Source organism: Balaenoptera physalus (assembly GCF_965194825.1).
Source record: "Balaenoptera physalus genome assembly, chromosome: 1".
NCBI classification, from domain to species: Eukaryota; Metazoa; Chordata; class Mammalia; order Artiodactyla; family Balaenopteridae; genus Balaenoptera; species Balaenoptera physalus.
In genome coordinates this window covers 82,655,087-82,667,776 of record NC_138882.1, presented here as the reverse complement: position 1 = coordinate 82,667,776, position 12,690 = coordinate 82,655,087, and the positions used below count along the sequence as shown (strand labels likewise).

The 12,690-nt window shown below is 44.7% G+C and overlaps 1 protein-coding gene across 7 annotated transcripts in view; it reads left to right on the top strand.

The window, feature by feature from the left end:
* LOC309658454 (solute carrier family 25 member 44) overlaps positions 1-12,690 on the top strand; it is a 42,306-nt gene that overhangs the window by 10,486 nt on the left and 19,130 nt on the right. For 2 of the 7 annotated variants that reach the window (XM_082457035.1, XM_082457034.1), the window contains exons 3-4: positions 669-796; positions 4,176-4,363. In XM_082457035.1, coding sequence (XP_082313161.1) covers positions 669-796; positions 4,176-4,363 — 316 coding nt within the window. Of the gene's footprint in view, positions 1-154; positions 508-668; positions 797-4,175; positions 4,364-7,009; positions 7,198-12,690 lie in introns of those variants that run through there. The other 5 variants (XR_014262239.1, XM_082457036.1, XM_082457037.1 and 2 more) reach the window with 5 other exon arrangements.

Sequence of the window (12,690 nt, the reverse complement as noted above, 5' to 3'; positions counted from 1 at the left end):
TAGAGCATAAACATAAGAGTTTTACATCAGGAGTGATTTCTGAAAGGAGTCAGCAAGCAAAGAGGTTTTGAAATCCCCTTCTCCAGAGGAATTTTGTGCTGTGCAAAATGACTTCTGGAAGGGGCCTGAGATTTAAAAATTTTTGGTGGTTCAGGGCTTCCCTGGTGGCGCAGTGGTTAAGAATCTGCCTGCCAACACAGGGGACACCGGTTCGAGCCCTGGTCCAGGAAGATCCCACATGCCAGGGAGCAACTAAGCCTGTGCGCCACAACTACTGAGCCTGTGCTCTAGAGCCTGCAAGCCACAACTACTGAGCCCGCGTGCCACAATTACTGAAGCCTGCATGCCTAGAGCCCGTGCTCCGCAACGAGAAGCCACCGCAACGAGAAGCCCGCGCACCGCAACGAAGAGTAGCCCCCACTCGCCACAACTAGAGAAAGCCCGCGTGCAGCAACGAAGACCCAATGCAGCCAAAAATAAATAAATAAATTTTTAAAAAAAATTTTTTTTTTGTTGTTGGTTTAGATGGAAGCAAAGATGGGAGTTATAGGGTCTAAGGTGGCTAAGGATGGAGGGTTTGTCATCGTTGGGCCAACTTGTAGAAAAGGTTTGGGGGCGCATGGGGTGGAACCTCATGTCTTGAGGCATTATCTTTCCCTTGATTCCAGAGCAGCTCTCGTCCCTCTGCCCTAAGGAGTGCCCTCACATCGTCTTTCAAGCCATCGCGGGGCCTCTGGCTGCAGCCACTGCTTCCATCCTCACCAATCCCATGGATGTCATCCGAACCCGAGTACAGGTAAGACCAGTCTTCTCCCCTACCCTCCTCCCAGATAAACCATTAGAAGTGTGATCTTCAGGCCCTCCAGTATTTCGTGACCTCTTTGTGTCATGGCCCTCTAGTCTAGCCAGCCTTCTCCTGGTCATCCAAGCCTCTTCCTTGTGGTTATGCTTACCATCTACAGAAACCAGCTGAGCACTTTGAATCACCTAGAATGTTTCTGTCATCCTGTCTGCTACCTTGCATGCCTCTACTCCTTTCCTTGCCCATGCCTCTAGGAATTCTTACTGCTTTCTTCTAGGCTTTCATCATAATAGCGTAGCCTATCAACCACCTTTTCCTTACCTTGTAGCTTTGTGGTTATTAGAAATATGATTTTAGTTAATTTCGTAAGTCTATCTGGCTTCTCCACTTGGCTATGTGCTTCTCTACAGTGAAAATGACTGTCCTTGAACAGGTTTCACAGATTGTTCTGTGTGGACTCAGCACAAACACAGACAAAGCCCTGGGTGGTGGTGTCCAGAAATTATAGTCCCTGTCTTTGGTCAGCTTAATGACAATTTCACAGCCCCGAGTCCAAGGAAATAGAATCTGAATGATGATGTATAATATACACATGGTAAGTTTTGCTGTATAAAGCTTTAGGTGGAGGGACTTCCCTGGTGGTCCAGTGGGTAGGATTCCGCGTTTCCAATGCAAGGGGCCTGGGTTCGATCCTTGGTCGGGGAATTAGATCCCGCATGCATGCTGCAACGAAGAAGCCCGCATGCCACAACTAAGAAGCCCGCATGCCGCAACTAAGACCCAGTGCAGGCAAAATAAAAAAATAAATAATAATAAAATTTAAAAATAAATAATCATAAAAGAAAATAAATAATCATAAAATAAATAATTTTTAAAAACCTTTAGGTGGAGAGAATGGGGGAATTTTAATATCTGATTTGGGTAACTTAAGAGGACAGCTGTCCAGGAGAGTGGGGTCATTGAGTTACAGTGAGAAGGAGAGGGAAGGAAAATAACCTTAGCAGATGGAGGTGAAGTCAGCTTCCCTGATGCCAGGATGTTGGGATGGAGGTGGCTGGTAAATCTAGGTACAGTTGACTCTTGAACAATATGGAGCTTAGGAGCACTGACACTCCGCACAGTTGAAAATTCAAGGATAACTTGGCCCTCTGAATCTGTGGTTCGCCATCCACAGATCGCATAGTACTGTAGTGTTGTTGTTTTTTTTTAAAGTATAAATAAAAATGAATTTTTACTTAAATCATTTTGGTATAGATTATAGTCAAATATATGTAAACACATTGTGGGTAATATAAGCAGGCAGTTCAATTTTAAATTCAATTTTTTATGGAGTAACTCTGCTACCTATGTACAATTTTGATTTATTTCCAGAGAAGTAAAATAATCTCTTTAAATTTAATGCTAGCATAAGCATGGAATTCTTAAATTAACCAAGTGTGTACTTTAGAGAAACAGGAATATATCTTGACATGTTTAGAGAGATATGCAATCCATAAAGGTTAAATAGCAATGGTAAAGTCTTCCCGGTTATTATATTTATTTAATTTATTTATTTTTAAAATTTTTATTGGGTACTGTAGTGTTACTTGTTACTACTGAAAAAAAAAAAACCTGCATATCTGTGGACCCATGCAGCTCAAACCCGTGTTGTTCGAGGGTCAGCTGTGTATTGGTCCCTAGGAAAGCATGTGCCCCCTCCACGACCCACACGTTTGAAAATGAGTGGCATCTGATTGGTTTGCAAATAATAAAGTGTATAGGTTCCATCCTTATTCTCTCCTGAGCCTTGTTCTGGGTGTTCCATGAGGAGATTCAAGGGAAAGGACAGGTCCTTACTTAGAGGAGTTCCCAGGCTGGAAGAGACAGCACATATGAGGACCAGGGCCATAGCTAAAAAAGCCCTTGACGTGGCTGTGGATAAGTGGAGGATTAGGGGAGCACAGGTGGTCAGAGGAAGAAGGGAAAGACGGAATGTGGAGGAGGGCGCTAAAGGAGGCAGAGAGGAATGGGGAGACATTCTTAGTCAGAGATGGGACCACCTTGTGAATAGAGGGAAGTATAACAAGGAGTGTGTCTGTCCTGCATTGGCTGAAGGTATGAAGGGGGTAATCTCTAAAAGTGTAATTTGGTGGCAGGTATGGGGGTGGGGGGGTGGGGAAGAAGAGGGCAAGACTATTAAGAAAAAAGAGAGAAAAGATTCCAGTATGATAGGGAAGACAGGTCACAGGGTGTGTGGGAGATGACAGGGTTGGAGGGGGAGGACTCTAGCCATGGGGCTTCAGAGGGATTGCGATGATCAGAATCAAAATCACTGGTAGAGAGAGCTGAGACAGGCTGGGACCTGGGCCCCTTTGCTGCAGTGCTGCAGCGCTTGCACCTGGACACACCTCTCCTCGAGCAACAGAATACAAAGAAACTATATGGGACTAAAAACAACTGTGTGCATGCCCAGTTGGGGCAAATTCTGGACCCAAAAGATACAAAGAAACCAAAAAACCCAACTGCCACTTCTGAAGTGCGGGGAGCAAAAGCAGGGTACTGTGCATGCTCCCTGCACACAACACCACCTAAGGGGCGGCAAAATACCTAAGCCACCCCTCTGGCCGGCCACCCCTCTGGCCCGACTCCTGGACACACCCCTACCCTCACCCCATATGAGACCTAAGCCACCCCTCTGGCCCGACTCCTGGACACACCCCTACCCTCACCCCATATAAGAAACAAGCTTACCCCCACTTTGGGGAGTGAGCCAGCAAAGCAAGCTGTTGTTTGTTCTTGCTCCCCTCTCGTGCAGCAGGGGCCCCAATAAAGCCTTGTCTGAATTTCTTGTCTGGCCTCTAGTCAATTTCTGTTGCTTCCGGAAGGCCAAGAACCCTGGTCCATAACAGAGCTGCAGAGGCCCTTAGAGGTGATTTAATCCAGCCTCCCTGAGACCAGAGAGAAGCACCTGGTCCAAAGACTCATCACTATGTAGTTTATCTAATGATATTAATTATAACTAACATTATTGAATACTTAACTCTCTGCCAGGCACTGTTCTCAGCATTTACAAGTATTCTTTTGTTTACCTCGTAGAACAACCACACAGGGTAGGTATTATCATTACTATTTTATATTTGAGGAAACTGGGGTGCAAAGTGTTAAGTAAAGTACCTGAGATTATGCTGTTAGTAAATTGCGGAGCAGAATTCATACCAGGCAGTCTGGCACCAGAGCCCATACTCAGTTACTGTGCTGAACTGTCCCGCAGAAGCAGAGTCCAGCCCTCTGACTCCCAAGTCTAATTCTTTCCACTTTAGCCTAAGGCAGAGGGAGATTGGGTAGAGGGGCTTTGACTGCAGACCGTCGTCCTCCAATGCATTGACTTTTCCAGGTTGAGGGCAAGAACTCCATCATCCTGACCTTCCGACAGCTGATGGCAGAAGAGGGGCCTTGGGGCCTCATGAAAGGCCTCTCCGCCAGAATCATCTCAGCCACGCCCTCAACCATTGTCATTGTGGTGGGCTACGAGAGCCTCAAGAAACTCAGCCTCCGACCTGAGCTGGTGGACTCAAGACACTGGTAACCAGTGATGGGGAGAGAAGCCTGCTGTTTCCCACACTACTCTGGGTCGGGGGCAGAGAGGAGAGGGTAGCACCCTCTTCAGGTGCCCCACCACATACCGAGTCCGGCCCTGGGTCAGGGACAGAGACTTTGAACTGCTCTTGCTGAAGAGGCTCCACGCCTGGATCCCCTGCTCTCATTATTTTTTAATTTTCTTGCCAAACTGGGCTCACTCATTCAGTACAGGTACCGTCCTGCCCTAAGGAAATCCACTCTCCCTGCCAATCCCGCTCCATCCATCCCCTGCCAATCCATCTCTGCCTTCCCCCTCCATCTGTGTCCCTGAGATCCTGAGAAGAGCTGCACATAGAACTTGCTTACTACCACTGGTTCTTCCTCTTGGGCTTTCAGCCCAGATTCCAAGCAGTTGCCATCAGCCCTTTCCTGCTTCATCTCTTAGACTTGCTTATTTTTATTTTGGGACTGAGCTGCCCACCAGACTACTCTGCTTTTCCCTGCCACTGGGGGCAAGGTGCCAGGCACTTTTGCACAGGGAGTGGGAGCAGCAAAAACCTCTGGTTCTCCAGAGCACTCATCCTCTCTTTGGAGAGTTATTAGGTTGGGGAGAAATGTTGATACTTTATTTTGTGTGTGTATTTTTCTGTGAACCAGGCTACTGTCTTAGTCCTGCTACAGCACCAGTCCTGCAGGCAGAGCCCACCCCTTCCTCAGACAGGTGGAAAAATATCATGTAGCTTTTCCCTCAATCCCAGTTATCTATCCCTCCCAGTCCCTTCAGTCCCAGCAGCCCCAGGATATATAAGCTGTTTTTTTCTCCTGGCCCAGATGACTACACTGGTGGGCACAGCTCTAAATAGATCAGACTGTCTGGGACACACTGGACTTGGAACATTACCCTGAAAAGTCTGGTTGAGAGAGTAGTTGGTTTGGAAAGTGACAGGAGGATATGTGTGCCCTAGCGCATCTCCCTCGACCAGCTGAGCCAAACCTAGGAGAGGGCAGTGGAGGTTCTCAGCCCCAGGCAGTCATGACACACATATATACCCCAATCACTTGGACTCACAGAAACAGATGTTGTCTCACAATGGGAATCCCTGAGATGTGGAACTGTTTGTGTTTTTCTTCTCTCCTATCTGAGGAGTCATCCCAGTCATGGTACCTTCTGGAGGGATGCTTGGAGGCGGGTAAAGGGCGGGTCAGGAACTCACCCAATACCAGGACCACTGCATTTACCAGCCTGATACTGCCGAGATGATCTGTTGAAGCTCTCAGGAGCTAGATGATGAGTGCTCCTTCCCTGCCTCATCCTTCCCCCACAACACACACCTCCTCTACCAAGCTTGTGTTGCAGGTGAGGAGAGGTGCAGTAAATGGAATGAGAAGAAGGCATATCAAACCCTGCACTTTTACTTGAGACATCTGGCTTGGATGACCCTTCAGACTTTCTTATTGGTCCCACCCCCTGGGAGAGGCCATGGTGCCAATTTGAAAGGTGCTAGCTACCTGAAGCCTTGATATTTCTTATGGCTGCCCCACATTCTATCCCCCAGGCAAGATCAGAATCTGGATTCTCTGCCTTCACCACCACCACTGCCCATCTTGGGCTCTATCTTTGAGGGTTATTTTCTCTTTCACTTATTTTTATTTTTGTCTGTCCCTTCTTGCACTTTGTCAAGAGTCCTCCAATTTCTATTCACAAATGGTCATCCAAAGGGTTGGGCCCACAGATCATTCTGAATCTTCCTGCCTCTCAGTCACTCCTTTACCCTAAGAACCACCAACATAAAAGAAGCCAGGGATCCCTCCTTTCTCTTTAAACTCATCCTAGTGAGACCTATGGAGGTTGGTTTTCTCAGCTCCACACCTTCCCGTCCCTAGAGTCTTGTCTTCAGTCCTTCCCCACCATTGCAAAGTGGGTGAAGTATCATGGACAGGAGGTAGTCTCCTGCTTCTCATGTCTTACGTTGTTTCCATCCCAGACTCCTCCAGACTCTTTCTTCTGTTTTATTTTCTTGTACAGTATTTCAGTCTTTCACCTGTTTCCTCTCTCTCTCTCTGTCACACACACAGTTTTAAAGGATGATGGGCATTTACTAAAAGGGACCCCTGGCCCCTACTTTCCCATCTAACATTTTAGGGACTGGGATTCGGTTTGGTTAAAATGTCTTGGTGGGGGTGGGAAAGTGGGCTTCCATTTTCCCAGGACCATGGATCTGGACCAGTTGGAATTTTTGATGTATTGGTCTGTAGCCAAAATTGGAAGAAACTTTCGGGAGACTGGGCAAGACGGGAAACCTGATGGGAGTATTTAAGGACAGGGGAATAAAGTGCAGATGCAGTTAACATTTGATAAAATGGACTCGTGAATATTAACAGCGAACATTGACTGTTGCACTGTATTAAGTCTCCGAAGTGTAATTAAACGTTTTTATTGAGTCCTTGAGCTTTGCGCTTATTTTGCACGCTTGCCGAGAAAGTATGATACGTAAGTGTATCGTTCTTGTATTAAAGTGTGTGTAACCCTCCGCCTCCGACAGTTTCCCCTCCCCGCGGCTCGGTGATAGACATTCGCTGTTTCCAATCGGAGGCGCGCAATGCCGGGAGTGGCCAATCGGGGGCTTCGGTGGGCGGAGCGGCCGGGCCAGTTAGCTTTGGCGGTTCTATTTCAACATGGCCGAATCGAGCGGCGTCAACGTAGGCAGCGGCTGTGAGGAAAAAGGGCCTGAGGAATTGTCTCAGGAATCTGCGCGCCCCGGCACTACCATCTCGAGGGTGAAGCTTTTTGACACCATGGTGGACACTTTCCTCCAGAAGTTGGTCGCTGCTGGGAGGTAAGGTGGAGGAAGTGAGGCTGAGTGCCAATCTCGCAGTAGGTTGAGGTGGGCGAGAGGCAAAAAGAGGGTTTGTCCCGCCAGAGTCTAAACCCCGCGAGACCAGGACGGCCCCAGGGCAACCAGCCCAGTTGCGTGGGTCTGGGGTTCTGGGTTATTGATTGGCAGTCTTATTCTACCCTCAATTCCTAAGCCTCCGGAAGACACGTGATGTTTTCTAATAAAGATAATGTGGAGCACATTTAGGACAAGTAGCTACTCCTTCCAGTAAGCCTAGTTTTTTTTTTTTTTTTTTAATAATGGATGCACTTATAAATTTATTTATTTTATTTATTTTTGGCTGTATTGGGTCTTAGTTGCTGCCTGCGGGCTTCCTCTAGTTGCCACGAGTCCCGGCTGCTCTTCATTGTGGTGCGCAGGCTTCTCATTGTGGTGACTTCTCATGTTGTGGAGCAGGGGCTCTAGGCGCACGGGCTTCAGTAGTTGCAGCATGTAGGCTCAGTAGTTGTGGCTCGCGGGCTCTAGAGCGCAGGCTCAGTAGTAGTGGCGCAGGGGCTTAATTGCTCCGTGGCATGTGGGATCTTCCCGGACCAGGGCTTGAACCGGTGTACCCTGCATTGGCAGGCAGATTCTTAACCACTGCACCATCAGTGAAGTCCCCAGTAAGCCTAGTTTTGATTATAGGTGGTTGAGAGGAAAGACACAGGCTTTGGAGTTAGATTTAGGGTTCAAGTCATGGCCCAACTTAAAGTGAGCGAGACTTAACTGCTCTGTGCCTCTGTTACTCATAAATAAAATGGGAACAATAGTACTTTTCTCATAGGGTCGGTCTTTCTGAGGTTTAAATGAGTAAATACTCGGAAGGCTCTTAGAACAGTGCCGGCTACGTAGAAAGCATTAGACTTCTAGCTGTTATTAGGGAAATAGTAATAACCTTCTTCACTGGGTGGTTGTGAGGACTAAATGTATTACCATAGAAAGAAACACTTCCTCTCTTGATTTCTACTTTATATGAACAGTATTCTAACAATGCTGTTGACCTGAATTGTTGGACACTTTAATCAATAGAAATTGATAAGAGGCCAGAGGAGAAATTCAGGCAAGGCTTTACTGAGACTCATGCTGCTGCATGAGGGAGTGAAAACAAGTTACAGGTGTCCTTGCTCATTTTTCTGAGGGGGAGTGAGCTGGTCCCTTAAATGGAGTGAGGGTAGGGGTGGATCCCTTGGTCCGCTGGAGAGGTGGCTTAGGTGGTCTGCCCACCCCTTCAGTGATGCTGTGTGCAGGGATCATGGGCAGTACCCTGCTTTTTCTCCTGACACCTCGAAAGTGACAGTTGGCTTTTTGGTCTTTTTGTATCTTGATCAGAATTTGCACCAACTGTGCATGTATGTAGTTATTTTTAGTCCCTTATAGTTACTTTGTATTCTGTTGTTTGAGGAGACATTTGCCTAGGTGCAAGCACTGCAGCAAAGCGTCCCAGGTCCCAGCCTGTCACAACAGTATTGGACACTTTAAAGGAAGAGTTTTGTCCATGGTCCCATACCCCAGAACATTAATGCTGAAACACTGTTATCAGAACTTTAAGGGGTTTGACCACAGCCTGTTTTCCATCCACCCTCTATGTCCCCACTACCCCTGTTCTTTGACATCATCAAGACTCTCATCTGCTCCCTATTTCCTTCCCTCCTGGCTTTAGGACTTTAACCTTTCCTACAAAAACCTTATGATACATCTCTTCACTCACTGATTCACTCAGCAAATATTTGAATGACTATTCTGTTCCAGGCACTGTGTCAGGTGCTGGGGATATGATAAAGCAGACAAGGCCCCTGTCTTACGTTCGGTGGGTAGAGACATGAAGTAAACAAAATAATCACAGAGTTTGGTAAGGTAATGAACGAGCAACTTGAGGGAAAGGAAAACACTAGATAGGATAGTTAGGTGATTCCACTCTGAGGAAGTGACATTGATATGAAACAAAGAATAAGAGGGAACCAGCTTTTCAAAGAACTAGAGAAAAAGCTTATAGGAAGGAAGGACAGCTTGTGCAAAGGTCCTGAAATGGTCAGGGCGTTCTAGGAACTGGCAGAGTGAGAGTAAAATCAGAGGAGGCCGCACAGGCAGGTGACAGCCTTATCAAGCAGGGCCTAGTTTCCATAGTAATAAATTTGATAAAATAATTTGTAATCATTTTTATGGACCATTCATGACACCATCATTTTATGTCCAGGCAAGATCTCTCCATTGATTGATTGATTGGCTTTCCCTTACTCATTCTTACCCTCCTCTCTCCTCCCCACAGGCCCTGCTTTCTGTTGGCTATATGTCATCCATTTATTCATGTATTCATGTACAAATGTTTTTTGGACATCTCCAGTGTCTCAGGCTCTGTTTTAGGAGCTGGAGATACAGCAGTGATCAAGATAGGAAGGTCCCTGCTCTCGTGGAATAGACTTTCTTGTGCCATAAAGAAAAATAAATCAGCGTGAAGGAACAGAGAGCAATGGGGAAGGGGTCTGGGTTAGTGTGAGTGCAGGGAGGTGACATTTGAATAAGTTTGCATTCTTGTAAAGTGTGTTGTTTTGTCTGTGTATTTTTTTTTAATTAATTAATTAATTTTTGGCTGCATTGGGTCTTCGTTGCTGCGTGAGGGCTTTCTGTAGTTGAGGTGAGCGGGGGGCTACTCTTCCTTGTGGTGTGTGGGCTTCTCATTGTTGCGGAGCACGGGCTCTAGGTGCACGGGCTTCAGTAGTTGTGGCCCATGGGCTCTAGAGTGCAGGCTCAGTAGTTGTGGCGCACGGGCTTAGTTGCTCCGCGGCATGTGGGATCTTCCCGGACCAGGGCTTCAACCCATGTCCCCTGCATTGGCAGGTGGATTCTTAACCACTGCGCCACCAGGGAAGTACACTGTCAGTGTATGTTTTAAATTTATATGAATGATAGTTGTGCTGTATATGTCTTTTTTCACTTAATAGATTTTATTTTTAAAGATCTAACCATATACTATAAATGCTGGTTCAGAGCTCTCAGTGCTGCTTGTCATTTCATGATATGCATCCAGCACTTACCCATTCCCTATCATGGCACCTGGTTGCTTCCAGCTCCCTCCTCCACAAATTATGCCAGGGTACGTCCCCTCACAGACTCGTGCTAGAATTTCTCTGAGGTATATAATGGATTGGAATCACGGGATCCAAGGGTTTATATCTACCTATGTTTTGTCAGATTGCTTTCCAGAAAAGCTGTTCCTTTCTCCTGTGTCCTCACCATCACTGGGTATCTACCATTCTAATATTTGCTATTCTGAAAGTGTGAAAGGGGTATTTCATTATTATTTTAATTTGCACATTTCTAATTCCTCATAGGTGTGGGCAATTCCTTATATACCTCATTAGTCATTTGGCTTCCTTTTCTGTGAACTGCCTACTTATTTTCTGTAGTTTTTTTTTTATTTGGACCTATTTTTTTTTTTTTTTTTCTTTCTGGGACTTTTATTTCTTTAAAATAATTCATACAAATGGTTACGGTCACAAACATGATTTTAACCAAAACTATTTTTTTTTTAATTGGGTTTTTTATCTTGATGATTTGCTGGAGTTCCCGGTATAGTCTAGATATCAATCCTTTGTCTGTTTCAGACTGAAGAGGAAATAGCTATCTCTATTAGATGTTAACTTTGTCTATGATGTCCTTTGAGTAACAGAAATCCTTAATTAAATAAAAAGTTACACAGATTTTAGTTGCTTACACTTTACCCCAGGAAGATGAAGCGGAAAAAGAAATGTAGTCATCCCAGGGGACCTTCTCCCAAGCAGTGTGGATACTCATGACTCTTCTCAAACTTTGCACTAACTCCGCATCCTTCTAACAGTCATAATAAATTGCTAAGTATTGCCTAATCAATTTGTATTTTAAAACCCTTAATTTTCATGTAATTCATGTTTTTCATTTTATGGCTTGTGCTTTTGAGGTCTTGTTTACGAGGCTATACCGACGCCCAGGTCACAAAGATAATCTCCAGTGTTTTCTCCTATTGGCTACTTTATCGTTTTACTCTCTCCTCTAAATCTGTGATCTGTCTGGATTCAGGTGTAAAGTGGTAGTCTCAGTCAGTCTTATTTTTTTTGTTTTCCCAATCATTGTCAACTAAACAGTTCGTTCGTCCCCATTGCTTTAGGGAGCCCCTTTTATCGTATGGCAGGTCCCTCCGCCTACTGTGTCCCTGGGTCTCTCTTCTGCCCCAGATCCATTCACCGGTCTTTGTGCCAGTGCATATGGGTTCTTAATACCAAACCTTTGTAGGAAACCTTAAGTCTGGTACAGCAAGTCCCTCTTCTCTCTTCGCTTTAAAATTGACCCAGCTATTTGAGAACCTTGATTTTTTCCTTGTATACTTTAGAATGAATTTTTCTGGATCCTCAAAACATTCAGCTGCAATTTTTGGTATGTTTTTTTGGCAAATTAAGGAAGTCCCTGTCTCATTCTAGTTTTCTGAGAATTATTAAAAAGATCATGATTCGGTGTTGAACTTATCAAATGTTTTCTTCCCCAGTTAAGAAGATCGTATAATTTTTCTTTAGTTCATTAACGTTGATGATCTACATTGGTAGATTTTATGGAAGTTAAACTATCTTTGCATTCTTGGAATAAATCTACTTAATTATGATGCATTTAAAAAATACAGTTGGATTTAGTTAGATCAGTGTTTGTGTGCTATAAGTGAAATGGACCTATAGTTTCTTTTTCTTTCACTGTCCTTATCAGCTTATAGAACCAAAGATATATTAGCCACATATATCCCTCTTCAGGAACGAATTATATGAAATCAGGATTATCTAGTCCTCAAAAGTTTGGAAGAACTCATTTACACCTACAACTTTCTGGGGTTGTCGAGGACTGCCAGTATTATGTTAAAGAGCAATGATGCAGTAGGCACCTTTGTTTTGTCCTCAAAGTGTCCCCATAGTGTTTGTTGCAGATTTTTGGTGTTTCTGTTTCTTTAATGGCTACAATTCTGTTTAGTTGTTATTTCTTCTTGTGACAGATTTGCCATTTTACAGGTTCCCCCCCAGAAATTTGTCTCTTTCACCTGTTATATTTTACTAACTTGTAACTGTTTGAACTGTTTTAAATTATTAATTTAATTTTCATTATTTCCCTTTTTTCCATTATATGCTGTTTATTTTGGACTTTATGTAGCTAGAGTTCTAGCTTATTAATCTTTTTAAAGAATCAGCCTTTTTTAAATTTCTGTGTTTTGAGGTTACTGTTGGTCTCTTTGTCTTTGTATCTATCCTTATTTTTTACAATTTATTTAGATTTATTTTATTAGTCTCTTCACAAATTCTTTCTTTCTTTCTTTCTTTCTTCTTTTTTTTTTTCTTGGCGGTGCCATGCAGGTTGCAGGATCTCAGTTCTCAGACCAGGGATTGAACCCAGGCCACGGCAGTGAAAGCCTGGAATCCTAACCACTAGGACACCAGGGAACAG